General features: G+C 42.3%; 1 protein-coding gene across 1 annotated transcript in view; it reads left to right on the top strand.

Annotated features, from left to right (window-relative positions):
• LOC141084891 (B-cell receptor CD22-like) overlaps positions 1-9321 on the top strand; it is a 67918-nt gene extending 58597 nt beyond the window's left edge. Inside the window, exons 8-9 of the mRNA XM_073569845.1 lie at positions 7124-7180; positions 8465-9321. Of these exons, the coding sequence (XP_073425946.1) occupies positions 7124-7180; positions 8465-8566 (159 nt within the window). The 3' untranslated portion in view covers positions 8567-9321. The remainder of the gene's footprint in view (positions 1-7123; positions 7181-8464) is intronic.
• Positions 9322-20713: the final 11392 nt, after the last annotated feature.

Here is a 20713-nt window from a genome sequence, read left to right as displayed (position 1 = left end):
ACTCTTTCCGATAGCACACTTGCAGCTGGGCATGCGAGCTCCTGTAAGGCATATTGTGCCAATTCAGGCCAGGTGTCCAGTTTAGCGGCCCAATAGTCAAAGGGGAATGACCTGTGTGGGAGAACATCGATATGGGAGGAAAAGTAGTTTGTAACCATAGTTGACAACTGCTGTCTCCTGTCACTTTCCATCGATGCAGTATTACCAGTTGTGTGAGCGGTACTTGAAAAATCAGTCCACAACATTGTCATGAAACCCCTGTCTCCAACGCCACTTCTGCTGTGTGCACCACGAACACCTCTGCCAAGCTGCCCCGGCCCGTACGGCTCGTGTGAGAACCATCACCGCTGCTGTGTGCTGGGAATGCCTCAAGCAACCGATTTACCAGAGTTGCTTGTTTATTAGCCAATATTAGGTCAAGGTTCTCCTGTGGCATGATGTTTTGTAATTTGCCTTTATAGCGTGGATCCAGGATGCTGGCCAACCAGTAGTCGTCATCGTTCATCATTTTGGCAATGCGGGGGTCCCTTTTTAGGATCTGCAAGGCATAATCTGACATGTGGGCCAATGTTCCCGGTGTCAATGATGCACTGCGAGTGCTGGTTGGAGGAGCACTTTCTGGCAAATCCACATCCCTCCAGTCACGCACAAACCCTGTACCAGACCTTGCCACGCCAACATTTTCACTTGCCCCACGAGATGCATCTTCCTCCCCTAAGTAATCATCCCCATCATCCTCCTCCTCCTCTTCTTCCTCCACCTCGTCCAGGAGAGGTCCCTGAGCAGACAATGGCTGAATGTCATCAAGGAATCCCTCCTCCTCTTCCTCCTCATCAACATTGGCTGCAGAAGCCTGCTCCTTAAGGTGCGTCAAAGTTTGCATGAGCAGACGCATAAGTGGGATGCTCATGCTTAGGATGGCGTCGTCTACGCTTACCAGCCGTGTGCATTCCTCAAACACTGAAGGACTTTACAGAGGTCTTTCAGCTTCGACCACTGCACACCTGTCAACTCCATGTCTGCTCTCAAAGTGCCTGGCCGTGTATCCTCCCACAAATGCATTATGGCCTGCCTCTGCTCGCACAGCCGCTCCACCATGTGCAGGGTGGAGTTCCACCTTGTTGCAATGTCGATAATGAGGCGGTGGTTGGGAAGGTGGAGCAATCGCTGCAGCTTCTGCATACGAACGGAGTGTACAGGCGACCGGCGGATGTGCGCGCACAGTCTTCGCACCTTCTGGAGCAGGGCTGTTAACTCTGGATAATTTTTGAGGAAGCACTGCACCACCAGGTTCAAGGTGTGAGCCAAGCAAGGTATGTGGCTGAGTTTTGAAAGGGCTATGGCTGCCACAAAATTACCGCCGTTATCACTATCTACCTTGCCTGCCTCAAGATGTACACTGCCCAGCCATGACTCAGTTTGTCGCTGAAAGTACTCGGCCAGCACCTCGGCGGTATGTCTGTCGCCCAAACACATCATCTGCAACACAGCCTGCTGACGCTTTCCACTAGCTGCTCGATAGGGGGACACATCGTGTGCAACAGTGGCAGCTGCAGATGGAGTGCTCGTACGACTGCGCTCTGTGGACGAACTTTCGATTCTGGAGGAGGAGGAGGAGGAGGGTGGAACGCCTACAGCCAACTGTTTCCTATACCGTGGGCTAGGCAGCACTGTCCCACCACCGCTGTCCCCTGTGGACCCTGCATCCACCACATTAACCCAGTGCGCAGTGATGGACATGTAACGGCCCTGGCCATGCCGACTGGACCATGCATCAGTTGTGAGGTGCACCTTTCCGCTCACTGACTGCTTGAGTGCATGGACAATGCGGTCTTTCACATGATGGTGGAGGGCTGGGATGGCTTTGCGAGAGAAGAAGTGGCGACTGGGTAGGTCATAGCGTGGTACTGCATAGGCCATGAGTTCGCGGAAAGCTGCGCTTTCCACCAACCGAAAGGGCATCATCTCAAACGAGATTAGTTTGGCAATGTGGGCGTTCAAACCCAGTGTACGCGGATGAGAGACTGAGTACTTTCTTGACCTACTCATAGTGTCTGGGAGGGTGAGCTGGACTTGAGAGCTGCATATGGTGGAAGTAGCGGTGGACAGGGCGGACTGAGAGAGGGTTGATGATGGTGATGGAGTTGTTGTTCTTTCTGATGGCCTAGAATCAGTCTTTCGTTGATATAACAGTGGGATTCCCTGACTGCTGTGGCATTGCAACAACACCTCAACATTTGCTGCTGTGCTAACCGGTGGGCTTACAGTGGGGGAAACAATGTAGCGTTGATGACTACCTTCGTTGTGATCAGTTGCACATGTGGCACTTGAGGTTTGGTGTTGTGTCCACGCTTGCAAGTGCATGCTGGTTAAATGTCTAAGCATGCAACTGGTATTCAAATTTTTCAGATTTTTCCCTCGGCTAAAGGTCTTTGCGCACTTCTTACAGATAACCTTGGCCTGATCATGAGGATTTTGTTCAAAAAAGTGCCACACTGCACTCTTCCTACTTTGGCAGACATTTTGCGGCCTAGCACGCTGTGATCTTTTGACCCTCTGGACAAGCTGTCCAGCAACTCTTTTGATGTTTGGAACCTGTCTTTGGAGTGCTCCGGGCCTGCCAGATAACAGCTGTTGCGATGTCGATGTCTGCTGTGGATGCTCCTCATCTAAGCTATTGGAAGCAGCGCCCTCTTCCCCCAATGGATGCCAATCTGGGTCAACAACTGGGTCATCCATCACCTCCTCTTCTATGTCATGTGCACCTTCCTCTGTGTCACCGTGTATGGTGGTATAGTGTGCGGGAAGGGGCACCTGAGTCTCATCAGGGTCAGAATCTGGCTCTGTACACTGCGAGGACAATGTAGTGCTCTGAGTGAATGTACCAGCAGAATCATCCATCAGCGGCTGTGCATCAGTGCACTCCATGTCAGATTCATCTTGGCCTGGGTAATTCACCATTTCACTTGATAATCCAGGCATGGTATGTGAAAACAGCTCCATGGAGTAATCAGTAGTATGGCCTGCGTCATCCTTCAATCTTGGTTGGGGTGAAGGACACAAGGAAAGGTGTGGTTCATGAACATGAGCCTCCAATGACGACTCAGTGCTTTTACTTTTTACAACTGAAGAAGAGGAGGCGATAGAGCTGGAGGCTGAGTCAGCAATGTAAGACAAAACTTTTTCCTGATGCTCTGGCTTTAAAAGCGGTTTGCCAACTCCTAGAAAACTAAGCGTTCGAGGCCTTATGTAGCCAGACGATGACGCAGGCTCAACACCTCCTGCATTCGGTCCTATTTTGCTCTTGCCACTACCATCAGATCCACCACCAACACCATCATTACCAGCTGCCAACCCCCGCCCAATTCCACGGCCTCTTCCACCAGCCTTCCTCATTTTTGGTAGAAATGTAGACAAAATCCAACAAACTATATAGTAATGTAAAACAAGGTACAAGGTGTCTATAGGACAGGGGAGATTTTGAATTTCTGCAGACACTTGTGGACACTGGACACTTTTGGATTGTGTGAGGCCCACTGAGTATCTGTCATGATCTGAAGTGATCTGACAGTTTTAAATCACTGGGTGAACTTTTTTTACTTTGGAAAGTTCCAAGGTGTCTTGACTGTCCCCGGTGGTGGTTTTGATATTGCACTTTAGGTTTTTGTGCACTTAATCAGGTATCAGGTGTTACACCCTATAAAGGTGTGCTAGAGGTGTGCAATCACGGCCTGTGATATTGTGAGTTTGTGTTCACTCTGTTTTTGGAGAGCCTGGAGGAAGGATGGAGCTGGTGAGGAGTCCTGCGCAGCTTAGCCAGGGGGGACGTGTTGCAGCTATGGTGTCTGGACGAAGGGCTGGCATGGCGTGGTGGGGTCGCAGTGATGGAGTCAGCGGGAAGTGTCTGCATGGTCTGGTGGAGTGGCTACTATGGAGAGTGGCACTCACCATGTGGGTCTTGGCCGCTGAGCTGGACTCAAGCATGCTTGACTTCGTGGCAGAAGCTGAACACTTCCTTGGGACTCTGGTACTAAGCAGCTGCAACTGGTGTTGGACTCCGCTCCAAGGCTGCACTAAGGTGAAGGATCCTGTTATGGTGATGGATCCAGGTGGAGGAGAAGATGCACTCAGGTGGAGGGCTCTGTTGCTAGGAGCGCACGCAACAGAGCAAAGCTAAGTGGTGTTTCCCCTGTATTGTCTCTTTCCTCATGTGTGTTATTAGTGCAGTGGTGGGATTAGTCTCCGCACCGACCCATTCCCTAGTGAGGGTTTAGGTTCAGGGTGAGCAAGGGCGTTGAGGTACGCGTGCGGCGCCCGGTGCGAAACCGGCATAGGGAACGTTAGGAGTGCAGGGACACTGGCTCAGGGGAGCTCAGGAGGTCTCCAATTCCCTTTTCCCTATTGCAGGGCCCACCATTGTTATAGTTACCCAGGTTCCCCCCTTTATTATTTAAATGCGCCTTACTGGAGGCGGTGTTTCCAGGTATTGTATGTATAACGTGTAATACCTAAAGTCGCTAGGTGGAGGCGGCGTATCCGCCTGCACGTTTTATTATTTAAATGCGCCCCACTGGAGGCGGTGTATCCAGGGTCACGTGTGTTATGGGTTCGCCTTGCGGTATCATCTGCGTCCAGACACACGTGACCATGACAGTATCTGAGCGCTCTGTCACAGGCTCGATGGCAGAGCTGTGACCAAAGTCACTAGAGGAAAAGGGAAATTTTTAATTTCTGCACACACTTGTGGACACTGGACACTTATGGATTGTGTGAGGCCCACTGAGTATCTGAGCGCTCTGTCACAGGCTCGATGGCAGAGCTGTGACCAAAGTGACTAGAGGATAAGGGAGATTTTTAATTTCTGCACACACTTGTGGACACTGGACACTTATGGATTGTGTGAGGCCCACTGAGTATCTGAGCGCTCTGTCACAGGCTCGTTGGCAGAGCTGTGACCAAAGTGACTAGAGGATAAGGGAGATTTTTAATTTCTGCAGACACTTGTGGACACTGGACACTTATGGATTGTGTGAGGCCCACTGAGTATCTGAGCGCTCTGTCACAGGCTCGATGGCAGAGCTGTGACCAAAGTGACTAGAGGATAAGGGAGATTTTTAATTTCTGCACACACTTGTGGACACTGGACACTTATGGATTGTGTGAGGCCCACTGAGAATCTGAGCGCTCTGTCACAGGCTCGATGGCAGAGCTGTGACCAAAGTGACTAGAGGATAAGGGAGATTTTTAATTTCTGCACACACTTGTGGACACTGGACACTTATGGATTGTGTGAGGCCCACTGAGTATCTGAGCGCTCTGTCACAGGCTCGATGGCAGAGCTGTGACCAAAGTCACTAGAGGATAAGGGAGATTTTTAATTTCTGCACACACTTGTGGACATTGGACACTTATGGATTGTGTGAGGCCCACTGAATATCTGAGCGCTATGTCACAGGCAGAAATTGGCTAGTGTATCACAAACTACAAGGTGTATGTAGAATTGGGCAGAATTGTAATCTCCCTAGAGTGCAGGTCTGTAAGAACGGAACATGTCCTCGACTTATTCTCACAGAGTGACTCACTGATAGCTTCACTGTGGCTGTGATAACAGCCGTTACACGGTACTGTGTGAGGAGCGTACACCGCTGTATGGTGTGAAAAAATGCACGCTCAGTACCTCAGCAGGACAAAAAAAAAAATTGTGATTGCTTTTAAAAAAGCAGTTTGCGGAGCAGTGGGTAAACAGCAATGCAGGAATGTCAGGAAGCCTTAGAAGGCAGCCCAACAACCAACACCACTGATACACCACTATATAGCCTCCCCTTGCACTGCACAGTGACTGGTTTGTTGTACAGGCAAAATCGCTAGCAGCAGAAGCAGTTTTTTTTTCTTCTTCTCAGCAGGACAAAAAAAAAAATTGTGATTGCTTTTAAAAAAGCAGTTTGCGGAGCAGTGGGTAAACAGCAATGCAGGAATGTCAGGAAGCCTTAGAAGGCAGCCCAACAACCAACACCACTGATACACCACTATATAGCCTCCCCTTGCACTGCACAGTGACTGGTGTGTTGTACAGGCAAAATCGCTAGCAGCAGAAGCAGTTTTTTTTTCTTCTTCTCAGCAGGACAAAAAAAAAATTGTGATTGCTTTTAAAAAAGCAGTTTGCGGAGCAGTGGGTAAACAGCAATGCAGGAATGTCAGGAAGCCTTAGAAGGCAGCCCAACAACCAACACCACTGATACACCACTATATAGCCTCCCCTTGCACTGCACAGTGACTGGTGTGTTGTACAGGCAAAATCGCTAGCAGCAGAAGCAGTTTTTTTTTCTTCTTCTCAGCAGGACAAAAAAAAAATTGTGATTGCTTTTAAAAAAGCAGTTTGCGGAGCAGTGGGTAAACAGCAATGCAGGAATGTCAGGAAGCCTTAGAAGGCAGCCCAACAACCAACACCACTGATACACCACTATATAGCCTCCCCTTGCACTGCACAGTGACTGGTGTGTTGTACAGGCAAAATCGCTAGCAGCAGAAGCAGTTTTTGGTGTCTTCTTCCCTGCCTAACGCTCTCCCTACAAAATCAGCAGCAGCAGCAGCTCTCTCTATTCTGAGATCAGCATGAGTAACATGGCGGTCGGCGTGCACGCCCTTTTATACCCCCTGTGACGCCCACCAAAGCAAGCCAATCACTTGCATGCCCTTCTGAAAGATGGTGGTGACCCGTGCCTATGTCATCACGTTGCCCACAGTGTCCGTGGATCCTGATTGGCTGAAAAAGAGCGCAAAACAAACTTTTGAAACGCGACTTTGGCGCTTAAGTCGCCGACCTCGTGGCCGACCTCATCCTAGGGTCGGGTTTCGTTTCATGAAACCCGACTTTGCCAAAAGTCGGCGACTTTTGAATTTTTTCGACCCGTTTCGTTCACCTCTACTCAACACTAGTTGCAATTTTTTCTCCAAACATCTGAATTTGGACAACCTGATGCCATCAAGCTGGTAGGAAGTATAAGATTTCTTAACATAATTCTAGGAAATAGTAAGTTCTGACTTTTCCTTCATAGATGCCCCATTCACAAAAGCAGTAAATGTTCTAAGTATATTTATTTGCTCATTTTGTTTATATTTTTAGAGTACCCGATACACGGATCTGATAGATAGACAAACAACATCTTATTACACACTAGAGGTAAGATTATCAATATGGTTATAGTCTTACCTAGTAATTACTTGTGATACCAAATATGAAATCGCTAATAGTATTGCACAACCAAACCAATGTAAATATTACGCATAACCTGTGGGCCAAAGAAAGCATCAAGACCATATGATTCCACGGCCCCCATAAAATATCAACAAATTGCAGCCTTGTGTATGTAAAAATTGCCATAATCCAATCTAAAATTGGAAATATTATTAATTTTTCATCTTACTTTGTTTTAGGACCCTAGTAATAAGGCCAACCCAAAATTGGAAATATTATTCATTTTCAATTTTACTTTGTTATAGGACCCTACTAAAAATGTTATACTTTTGTTTCTTTAAGTACATAAGGACCTCGATCCCCATTTGCCACGGCACTAAAAGAGATGACTAAGATTAGATTGATCATTTAAATTCCCAAAACAGTACCATGCCTGTAGACAGGTTTTGTCTAATATTACAACTCAGCTCCATTCCCATGAATACAAGACGCAATACCATCTAAAAACATGTAAAACCATGGAACCATATCCCGGAAAAAGTAGACCCACTTTGTAATCTTCGGAAACTGTTTTAAGCAATATTTTTTTACTAACAATATAATGTGAAAAAACAGTCATAAGATCTAATGGTCTACTGGCCAATATTTGAGCCAACAACTAAACTTTGAAGCACTGGATAACTAATTAATATTTAATTTAATTGAGTACTAGACATCATCTAGTGGATTTTTCTAAACATTTCTACCTTTGAAAATGAAAATTGAGGGTACACCAATCTCAATTGTGGCCTTTCCAAGGGAGGAAAATAATGTTATGTGAAAGAGGAAACTGCTCCCCTATCGGGGTTGCATTAACTCACAACAAAGGATTCGAGACAGATCAGCTGTTGCAGCACCCACTGTATGAAATTACCATTGTAATTATCAAGTTGTGGGAGAATGAGGGTGATGTTCCATGCTGCTGATGTGGATACCAAGAAACTAGGAAACAACAATATGGGTTAATGTGGATTACACTCTTATTCTATACATGCTTCGAAGTTGGACCAACTTCTTCCTCAGTCAGTACTGTGGTTCTCTAGAGGAAGAAGTTTGTCCAACTTTGAGATATGTAGAGAATAAGTGGTTAACAGCTTGAATCCATATTGTTGTTTCCTGGTTTCTTGGCATCAACATCGGCAGCGCGGAATACCACCTTCATTCTCCCACCACTAGTTTAACCTTGAAAATGGTCATATTTATAAACTTGTAACTATTTTTCTTTTACAGCCAACAGCTCATTGCCACTTAGCTAAAAAAGGACAAAATGGGATGCAATCCTATGAAAATGAACATGTATATGAAGACATGTCTATAAAGCGAACTAAGTAAAGAGAGAGATAAAGAGAAGGGCTGGAAAAAATGTGTTTAAATGTGAATTAAGGGAAAAAATATGTGAAAATTTAATGGGAAATGTGAAAAAAGTTTTCAAATTGTATTTTAAAAAATGTTCACATTTTTAATTAATATTCGTTTAACAACTGGAACATTTTGTTATAATGTATTGTTTTAACAAAAATAAAGATTTTTCCTAAGGGATCTCTCAAATTATATTGGGATGTAATATCGTCTGACAGATGATAGATTTTTATCTTTTAGAAAAATAAAAATCTCACATGTTAAATTTCAGCTGTGAGGTCCTTTTGCCAAAACCCTAACCATGACATACAAAGCCATCCACAACCTGTCTCCTCCATACATCTGTGACATGGTCTCTAGGTACCTACCCGCACGCAACCTTTGATCATCTCAAGATCTCCTTCTCTACTCCCCTCTTATCTCCTCTTCCCACAACCGCATACAAGACTTCTCCCGTGCTTCCCCCATACTCTGGAACTCTCTGCCGCAACACATTCAGACTCTCACCATCAACGGAAATCTTCAAGAAGAACCTGAAGACCCACCTGTTCCGACAAGCCTACAGCCTGCAATGATCCTCAGTCTACTGAACCACCACCGCACGACCTGCTCTACCCTCTCCTAGTGTATCCTCACCCACCCCTGTAGACTGTGAGCCCTCGCGGGAAGGGTCCCCTCTCCTTATGTACTTGTGCGTCCCTTGTCTTACACATGTTTATTATACTTGTCTATATTTCCCCTTTTCACATGTAAAGCGCCATGGAATAAATGGTGCTATATAAATGCATAATAATAATAATAATTATAATAATAATAATATATAATGTCACATTTGAGTGATCTTCAGACAATTTTGTCTAACTCTATACTACCTCTCAGATGGTTAACTTTAGAGTATTTTTTTACCCAAATTTTGTCACAATTTGATGTATCTTAAACCATACTTTCCACTCTTCCCCTACAAAGTCATGCTTTCCAAGGAATGTAGAAAAATAATAATAAATGTAGTACCAACTATATATGGCAGAATACACATGTGGGTCTCCTGAGGAAGGAGTCAAATTGACTTTAAAACTCGTTGACAATATAACATAATTCGTCTTACCCTGCCTTTGCATACTGTTTTAGAACCAGCAGCATATTTGAAGTATACATCCTGTGTTTTATGGTATAATTCACACATAATTGCGGATGACGCAGCAGCTGACGATTGAGCAATTTTAGAGGTTGAGCCACACGCAACTCTTTCAGGAGAGCTAATCAAAATGAGTTGGGCCTAGAAAAAATATGTCACTTCTTAACTATAACAGAATCAAAAGAGATACCAGAAGAAAGATGCCATAAATAAACTTTATTGTGACACATATTGAATTAAAAAATCATATTAAAAGAGATACACATCCATGAACTGCCCACCAGGTCTATATGCCCAAAATAAGTACCTAATATGCATATATCAAAGAGATGAGGTATTAAAGATAAAATGCCAAAAGTAATGAAATGAATGGCTGTGCCCACAATTATTTGACAAATTATATCAAATAAGAATATTATGTCTATTGATGTAAATGCCATCCAAATTATAAAATGTGTGGTCTCCACTGAGGCATCAATCACAGATACAAAAGAGATGACCATGAATACATAGTAACAATAAGTAAATAGAAAAGGGCATATGACCTTACTAAGGCAGTGCACATCCCCTATGCGCAATTCATGTGAGCCTCTTCCCCTGTGGGCATTACATAGTAACATAGTAACATAGTTAGTAAAGCCAAAAAAAGACATTAGTCCATCCAGTTCAGCCTATAAAATTCTGTCAGAATAAATCCCCAGATCTACGTCCTTCTAAAGAACCTAACAATAACTGTAAGATACAATATTGTTACGCTCCAGGAAGACATCCAGGCCTCTCTTGAAACCTTCGACTGAGTTCGCCATCATCACCTCCTCAGGCAGGGAATTCCAGATTCTCACTGCCCTAACTGTAAAGAATCCTCTTCTATGTTGGTGGAAAAACATTTTCTCCTCCAGATGCAGAGAATGCCCCCTTGTGACCGCCACCTTCTTTGGTATAAACAGATCCTCGGAGAGATATTTGTATTGTCCCCTTATATACTTATACATGGTTATTACATCGCCCCTCAGTCGTCTTTTTTCTAGACTAAATAATCCTAATTTTGCTAATCTTTCTGGGTATTGTAGTTCCCCCATCCCCTTTATTAATTTTGTTGCCCTCCTTTGTACCCGCTCTAGTTCCATTATATCCTTCCTGAGCACCGGTGCCCAAAACTGTACACAGTACTCCATGTGCGGTCTCATCAGAGATTTGTACAGAGGCAGTATAATGCTCTCATCATGTGTATCCAGACTTCTTTTAATGCACCCCATGATCCTGTTTGCCTTGGCAGCCGCTGCCTGGTACTGGCTGCTCCAGGTAAGTTTATCATTAACTAGGATCCCCAAATCCTTCTCCATGTCAGATTTACCCAGTGGTTTACCGTTCAGTGTGTAATGGTGATATTGATTCCTTCTTCCCATGTATATAACCCTACATTTATCATTGTTAAACTGCATTTGCCACCTATCGGCCCAAGTTCCCAACTTATCCAGATCCATCTGTAGCAGAATACTATCTTCTCTTGTATTGACTGCATTGATAGTATTTTAGCACTTATACATGCACTTTTGCACTTTACTTTATCAAATATCCTTGCAGTCAACACTGCTGCACCATAACAGGCATCTGTGAGGTATTTATTTGCTGCTGTGTTCCAGACTTTTACGGGGAGTAGCATGTTGTGATGCACTATTGCACTTAAAATATGTGGATTTAGACCACACACTTTATAATCTGAATGGCATTTACATCAATAGTCATAATATTCTTATTTGATACAATTTGTCAAATAATTGTGGGCACAGCATTTTATTTCATTACTCTTGGCATTTTATCTTTAATACCTCAGCTCTTTGATATATACACATTAGGTACTTATTTTGGGCATATAGGCCTGGTGGGCAGTTCATGGATGTGTATCTCTTTTAATATGATTTTTTAATTCAATATATGTCACAATAAAGTTTATTTATTTTATGGCATCTTGCTTCTGGTATCTCTTTCGATTCTCTTTCAGGAGAGCACAGAACCATTGTTCACCCTGTATACTACTAGGATAAGACCATATTGTGATTCGCATATTGTTTTTCAAGAAAAGAATAGAGACAGAAGGAGATAGACAGAAGCCACTGACATTGTGTTGGGCAGTGAGCAGCTGCTGTCAGTGGCACAGATACTAATAACTCTGTGATTTTGATAACATCTCTCTGTTGCCTCATATAGAAATGTCTGGTCAAAGAAAGTGTAAATGGATTAAGTAATGTAAAAGGAAATATCTGCACCACATTATCTGCTAATATAAAGGAAGGTGCATATAAACCTTAAAGTGAATATATCGGCAGGATTTTGCTAAGTAAACTACAGACACTGTCAGGTTGGCACTGTTATACTGATTAAAATGATAGGTGAAGAAATCTGTCTTGTAGTTCTTGTGTAATCAGTGTGAGAAGCTTTCAGTTAATAATATACCTGTGCTCCAGGGTGGGACTTTAGGCAGAGTCTTCCTGCTCTAAGCCAGAGAAACCAAGGAAAGATCTGCCCACAAGCCCCCCAAAGCACAAACATATTCCTCATCATCGGGACAGAAAGAGAGACAGCCTGTTTGTGCTTCAAAATAAAATAGTAAAGCAGCTGCAGGAGTGAGTAACAGGCTGTTAGAAAGAGCTGAGTTCCCCATAGAAGAAGAAGAGTTGGTTTATTATCACCTCTGCCTTCCCAAAAGTCTTATACACAGCTCTAATCAAGTGCTATACAGACAGTAACAGGAACCACTATGCTGGTGCTTCCTTCTACTGACTCAGTGGAAAGAGCAGAAGCTGCTGAGTCCTCAGCTCTGTTATGCTGTTAGGGGGCTATATTTCCACTTTAACTGGTGATAATATAGCAGGCCCTGTCATGGGGGAAATCAGATAAAAATGTATTTAAATTACTTTAAGGTTGGAATGCACCACAAAGATCTTTTATACCTTTACAGCGTATAAAATAAATTGAAAATGAACAAAAAATATTTTTAAAAAATGACACTGCCTGTCCAAATCAACATTACTATCCCTGCCCATATTGAAAAAAAAATCATGTCCAGTGGATGAAAATATTTGATAAAGAAAAGGAAACATATTTTAATGTGCATTTTAGGGGTTCTTCATAATCATTTACAAAAAAAATGTAACAAACAGATATTTTTTTCCATTATTACCAATGCCTGACATAAGTAAAAAGAAATGTATTAAAAAGAAAATATGACTATAACAGAAAACAGTGATGCACCATGCATAAAGAAAAAAGATGAAAACTTTTTTTTAAATATCAGAATGATAAAAATAGACAGCTCTTTAAAACACATGTATGAAAAAACAAAACAGAATGTGTCCGGTTAGGAACGAGGCAAGAGGGGGTAAATGGCATGGTACTGAACAGGGTTAAACTGCTAAATTCAGTATATTTTGTAGCCAAAAAAAAACATAATTAAAAACTACTTCTATGCTTTATGCTACGTGGGAACATGGACTTAACCCCTTAACGACCGCCAATATGCCTTTTAACGGTTGCAGTTAAGGGTAATTATGCCATAGCACCGATTTTAAATAGCGCTGAGGAATAATGGTAGAGTGCCCCCCAGAGTCAGAATTTATCTGGGGTCTTGGCTACTGGGGGTAGCTGATACCCAAGAGAACATGATTTGGCTCAATTTTACCAACCCCAGTGTTGTGAACACCGTTATTAACTGTATAACGCCGACCACAAAAAAGTCTGATTTTCCATTTAAAATCCTCCCAGTACCTCCGTTGTCCCTGGAACCCCCATGAAGTCCCCCAGATCACGGGAAAAAATGGCAGGCGCATGCGCAGTGCACCTGCTGAGATCTACCGGCCGGCACCCAGCAACAATAGGAAATTTCTCTTATTGGTTAATTTTGATCACTGTGATAACCCTATCACAGTGATCAAACTAAAAAAAATAATAAATCAACCCCCGCCTTATCGCACCCTAAGGCTGGTTTCAGATTTGCGCTTTTTACATGCAGCGCACGGTGCCGCTAAGCCCCACCCCCTGCCCGCTCCCTGCCCGCCCCATCCGGTCATCACCTCCTACTATCGCACATTGCTGCATGCGATCTGCGCACCCTATCTTTAGCATAGGGTGCGCAGACTGTGCGCTGGCCGTGCGCTAGTAGGATTTTGGCATGCGCTGCGCACTTTTGAAGGTGCACCGGTGTGCGCCGAATTAGGGGTGGAGTTTGAATTGAGGGGTTTCCACTGTTTAGGTACATCAGGGGGTCTCCAAACATGACATGGCGCTACCATTACCACTGATTCCAGCCAATTTTGCATTCAAAAAGTCAAATGGTGCTCCCACCCTTCTGACCCCTGCCATTATTAAGCTTCTTGAATGTGGTTTTGCGCACCTTGAGGGGTGCAGTTTTTAGAATGGTGTCACTTTTGTGTATTTTCTGTTACATTGTTCCCCCCAAACTCACTTCAAATGTGAGGTGGTCCCTAAAATAAATGGGTTGTAAATTTTGCTGGAAAAACAAGAAATCGCTGGTCAACTTTTAACCCTTATAACGTCCTAACCAAAAAAATTATGTTAACACAATTGTGCTGATGTAAAGTAGACTTGTGGAAATGTTATTTATTAACTATTATGTGTGACATCACTCTCTGGATTTAAGTGTACAAAAAATTAAATTTTTTGCCAAATTTCCATTTTTTTATAAATAAATGCAGATTACAGTACAGACCAAAAGTTTGGACACACCTTCTCATTCATAGAGTTTTCTTTATTTTCATGACTATGCAAATTGTAGATTCACTCTGAAGGCATCAAAACTATGAATTAACACATGTGGAACTATATAATTAACAAAAAGTGTGAAACAACTGAAAAGATGTCTTATATTCTAGGTTCTTCAAAGTATCCACCTTTTGCTTTGATTACTGCTTTGCACACTCTGGGCATTCTCTTGATGAGCTTCAAGAGGTAGTCGAGAGTTCCAGAGTTATATCCTCATAAACTGACAGCGGTCAGAATTGTAAAAATTGACTTGTTCAATAAATGCCAAATTAGTTCTGTCACAAAGGGGTTAAACAAGCTGTTGGTTACCACCGGTTATCAACCATTTACCAATAGTTATATGTAATGAGAGCCACTTTGATACTACTGTATCTGTGTGATTTGTGTTAAAAAGATTGAAAAAGAGATTACGAGACTTCACAGTGTTATAAATGTTTTTTCTTTTGTCCAAGTCCAAATTTTCGAATAAATTGGGCTATTCGAACTCAAAACAAAATTTGGGAGATTCACTCATCTCTAATTATGAAGTTCGGTAAGTGATTTGTTGCAAAATTTCATCCTGAGAAAAACACTTTCCAGGTTCCTGTTTTCTCAATAATCGGTTAAAATTTCCTCTTTACTGTAAAATGATGCGTAATACACTGATGAAATATATTTAACAAATAAAGAACCAATCAGTGAATCGTGTAAGAAATGATGTCCAGGGCTGGGATATGAGATGTAAGTTAAATAGATGTTACAAATATTTCTGCTAAAAGGTGTTTGGTGTTTTCTGTTACTATAACATATTATGGATTTACAAATTTTTCATATTTTTTAAAGCTTTTTTATTTTTACATTTAGAGCTGATTTATATATTTTTTAATTCGTCTTTAAGACCAACTTATTAGTTTTTCAGTTCATTCCTGTAGGCCACCGGTCTCCTGCAGCAGCGACAATACCGCCTGTGTCCATGCAGGAATTACCATATGCTTTGATATTAAACAGTGGCAATATGTTCTGTAGATTTGTACAGACATTTGCAGGTTCACATAATAATAGTAATAATAAGCTTACAAATTAGCCGGGTAGTAGGTTTTTATTATTTTCTAGTTCATTTTATCCTTCCTGAGAATAGAAATTATATCTTTGAGGTCAATGTAGATAATCATCTTACAATTTTAGGAAAAAAAGATAAAATATGTACCATCGCCCCACTCCTGCCGCCGACTGCCTCCTGTAGCAGCGACCTTGCCTCTTGCGACCTTGCTTCACCCGAGTCACCTTCCACCCCAGTAAGTTACATTCGACTTATAAGACACACACCCATTTTGCTCCTAAATTTTGGGCAAAAAGTGGGCTTCTTATAATCCAAAAAATACAGTAATTACTTATTACTGTGATTATAAAATAACAAATAAATGTTCATCATGATTGAAAAGAATGCTGAAAATAATGAAAGCTTCAATGAAAGTGATGTGTATAACTGTAATCATGATGTTGATTATTAGTGATCATAATATTATTCATGATTATTTTTACGAAGATGAAGTTGATCAATATGATCTCATTTTTTATGTTAATTAGTATTTTGAAGATCAAAATAATGTTTTGATATATATAAAGTTAAATACATTTCTATATGTTAAAACATTTAGGGGAAATAACTGTACGTGATTGTAATTTTTCTTCGGGCTTTCTGGAAATAAAATAATATATCTATATATAAATTTCACCAAGTTGGTTATCTTCAATGACGCATTCTGGAAAAAGCAGGCTATAGCACAGTTGGTGTTTAGAGGGATTTTTAATGGACTCGAATTTTGGGTTCTGATTTTAGGAACAGCCACTAGAGCTCGGTGGGACTGGATGCTCCCACATCTCGACCTCCAGGCCTTTGAAGGTCTTATTTAAGGCAGCTCAGCTGCTTTATTCATGGTCTGTGAGTAGAGGTAGAAAGACCCCTGATAAGAGGATCAGTGTCTGCCAGAGTCTGACTAAATGGTGACCTAATTTGTAAACGGGTGAGCCAGTATCTGCTATGGGAATTGTTTTTGTTTATTTTTGTCACACCTATTTTTTGCCAATGGAAGGCTATATTCAATTGTGTGTCTTGATCATTTGTTGAGTTTGTAATAAGCAGCATACTGTTTGACACCAGAACTGAATCCTTAAGGGCCTGTCACACTAAGCAATATCGCTAGCAATATCGCTATAATGTCACCGATTTTGTGACATTATAGCGATATTGCTAGCGATATCGCTATGTCTGATACTTACCTCCGACCGGCTCCCCCGCTGCTCATCGCTGATCGCGCGAGAACGTCCTGGGCCGTTTCTCGTCGTCAGCTTCCTGCTGGGCTTCCTGTGGCGCCAACGAGCGACGCGTGGACGCGGGTAGAGGAATCATAGAATCATAGAATCGTAGAGTTGGAAGGGACCTCCTGGGCCATCTGGTCCAACCCCCTGCTCAAAGCAGGATTTGCTAAATCATCCCAGTCAGATGTCTGTCCAGCCTCTGTTTGAAGACATCCATTGAAGGAGAACTCACCACTTCTCATGGCAGCTTGTTCCACTCATTGATTACTCTAACTGTCAAAAAGTTTTTTCTAATATCTAATCTGTGTCTTCTCCCGTTCAGTTTCATCCCATTGCTTCTAGTCTTTCCTTGTGCAAATGAGAATAAAGTTGATCCTTCTACAATGTGACAGCCCTTGAGATATTTGTAGACAGCTATTAAGTCTCCTCTCAGTCTTCTCTTTTGCAAACTAAACAATCCCAAATCTTGCAACCTTTCCTCATAAGACAGGGTTTGCAGACTGGTCACCATTCTGGTCGCTCTTTTCTGAACTTGCTCCAGTTTGTTGATGTCTTTTTTAAAATGTGGTGCCCAAAACTGGACACAATATTCCAGATGAGGTCTGACCAAAGAGGAGTAGAGGGAAATAATGACTTCACGTGATCTAGACTGTATGTTTCTGTTAATACATCCTAGAATTGCATTTGCTTTTTTTGCTGCTGCATCACACTGTTGACTCATATTCAGTTTGTGATCTATTAGTATACCAAAGTCTTTTTCACATGCGCTGTTGCTTAGGCCTATTCCTCCCATTCTGTATATGCTTTTTTCATTTTTATTGCCCAGATGTAGTACTTTGCATTTTTCCCTGTTAAAAACCATTCTGTTAGTTCCTGCCCACTTCTCCAGTTTATTTATATCTTTTTGAATCCTCTCTCTCTCTTCTCTAGTATTAGCTATCCCTCCTAGCTTTGTGTCATCAGCAAATTTAATCAGTTTACCCTCAATTCCTTCATCTAAATCGTTGATAAAGATGTTGAACAATACAGGGCCCAGGACAGAGCCCTGTGGTACCCCACTTGAGACATTCTTCCAACTGGATGTGCAGCCATTTACGACCACTCTTTGGGTCCAATCACTAAGCCAGTTATGAATCCACCTAACAGTTGCCTTGTCCATTCCATACTTAGTCATTTTTTCAATAAGGATTGTATGAGATACTTTGTCGAAGTCAAGATATACTATATCTACAGCATTTCCTTGATCCACCCAATCAGTGATTCCGTCATAGAAGGAAATTAAGTTAGTCTGACGTGACTTATTAGTTACAAACCCATGCTGACTCTGTTTAATCACTTCATTCTTATCCAGGTACTGACATACATGTTGTTTAATAATTTGTTCAAAGATCTTTCCTGGTATAGAAGTCAGACTCACCGGCCTATAGTTGCCTGGGTCCACCTTCTTCCCCTTTTTGAAGATAGGAACAACATTTGCTCTTCTCCAGTCTTCTGGGACTTCTCCTGTTCTCCAAGAATTTTCAAAGATTATGGAGAGGGGTTCAAAAATTTCTTCTGCTATCTCCTTCAGTACTCTGGGGTGTAATTCATATGGACCTGGAGACTTGAACTCATTAAGGTTAGCTAAATGTTTCCTCACTATCTTTCTGTTTATAGATATCCTGGATTCTTCTATTCCCTTAATAGGACAGTGAAGAACAGTTGATGTCACATTTCCTTTCTGAGAGAAAACAGATGCAAAATAGGAATTTAAAACTTCGGCCTTCTCAACATCCTGTCTTACCATTTCATAATTTTCATCCTGTAAAAATCCTATAGCATCTTTGACTTTTCTTTTACCTTTGACATATCCCCAAAATCCTTTATTATTGCTTTTGACATCTCTTGCAAGCCTCAATTCATTGTCAGCTTTAGATAATCTGATTTGTGCCCTGCAGGTTCTGCAGACAGCATTATATTCTTCTTTAGATATGCCTCCCTCTTTCCATTTTATAAACATTTTTTTCTTCCTTTTTAGCATGTGCTTATGTTCTGTGTTCATCCATCCTGGCTTCCTTAAATGCTTCCTATTCTTCCCTCTTTTCGGAATTGTTAACAATTGTGCTTTGAGAATTTCATTTTTCAAGATTTCCCATCCTTCCTGGACATTTTTGTCTTTAAGGATATCCAGCCATTGGATCCCTCCAATTCTCTTTCTGAATCCCTTAAAATCTGCCTTTCTGAAATCTAACCTTGACGTCTGAGTCTTCACAGGTCTTCCTCCTCTAGTTACCCAAAATTCTAAAATAGCATGGTCGCTACCTCCTAGGGTCCCAGCCACTTTTACCTCCTCAACCATTTCCTCCCTGTTTATAAGGATTAGATCCAAGGTAGCAGTTCCCCTTGTTTTCTCCCCTACCTTTTGGAAGATAAAGTTGTCAGCAAGAGAGGATAAGAATTTCCTTGACCTGTTAGTTTTACCTGAGAGAGATTCCCAACAAATGTCTGGATAGTTGAAATCTCCCATGACAACTATGTCATATTTTTGGGAGAACTTGGCCATTTGATGCATAAAGAGTTCATTCATATCTTCAGCTTGCACAGGTGGCCTGTAGTAAATGCCTACAATGGTGTCCTTTCCATTGTTCTGTCCTTGTATTCTTACCCAAACAGTTTCCACAGAACTCCCAGTCTCTGAAGCTTCAATCTCTGTGCAGATATACACGTTTCTAACATACAATGCAACACCTCCTCCTCGTTTATCAAGTCTGTTTCTTGCAAATAAGTTGTATCCTTCTAGTCTTGTATTCCAATCATGTGTATTGTCCCACCAAGTTTCAGTGATTCCAATGACATCAAATTTCTTCTCCTGCGTTAGTAGTTCCAATTCTCCTTGTTTGTTGCCCATGCTTTGTGCATTAGTATAGAAACATTTTAGTTTGTGATTGGTTTCTCTTTCTCCAATATTTTTATTAATTAGATTCTTTTGTCTTTGTTCTTCCTTTCCACTTCTAATAGCAGAGTTCTAAATAGCATTTGTCAGGTGTATGGCTTTTTCTAGTCTTTTGCTTCCCTTCCCATGTTGTTCTAGTTTAAAGCTCTCCTTACAAGTGTAGCAAGACGACTTCCAAATACATGTTTTCCAGTCTTCGTAAGGTGCACCCCATCTCTAGCAAGTAGTCCATCGTAAAGGTACCTCACTCCGTGATCCAGAAATCCAAATCGTTGCTGACGGCACCATCGACGTAGCCAGTTGTTCACCTGCAGAATCTTATTCCACCTCCTTGTTCCATGGCCATCCACTGGGAGGATGGAAGAGAAGACCACCTGCGCTCCCAGTTCTTTCACTTTCTTGCCTAAGTCTTCAAAGTCTCTGCAGATGGTTTCCAGGTCGTTTCTTGCGGTGTCATTTGTCCCCACATGTAGTAGCAGGAATGGGTAGTCATCTGTAGATCTGAAGAGTCCTGATATCCTGTCAGACACATCTTTAATTTTTGCACCTGGAAGACAGCACATTTCTCTTGAAGTTATATCCGGTCTGCAGATAGCGGCCTCTGTTCCTCTCAACAGGGAATCCCCCATGACCACCACTCTCCGTTTCTTCTTCACAACATTTTTCTTTCTCCATCCAGGAGGACTCTGAAGGCGTACAAGGTTGCTGTTTGTGGGCAAAGTCTTATCCTGATGTATTTCTTCATTGGTTTCCTGCATGAGAGCCTGGTACTGGTTCCTGAGGAGTATGGGACGTCAGGATCACCTTGTCTGACAGGTAAGTAGCGACCCCCGACCCCTGCTATGTCGCTGGTGAGGTCTGTCTGTGTGGCAGCTCACTAGCGACCACTTAGCGATGCACCAGCGATCCTGACCGCGTCATATCGCTGGTCGGGATCGCTGGTGCATTGCTAAGTGTGACAGTACCTTTATGTGTA

The sequence above is a fragment of the Dendrobates tinctorius genome, unplaced genomic scaffold (genome assembly GCF_039654945.1).
Source record: "Dendrobates tinctorius isolate UK_male_01 unplaced genomic scaffold, ASM3965494v1 ptg000028l, whole genome shotgun sequence".
Classification (NCBI taxonomy): domain Eukaryota; kingdom Metazoa; phylum Chordata; class Amphibia; order Anura; family Dendrobatidae; genus Dendrobates; species Dendrobates tinctorius.
This window is presented reverse-complemented; position numbering and strand designations above follow the sequence as displayed.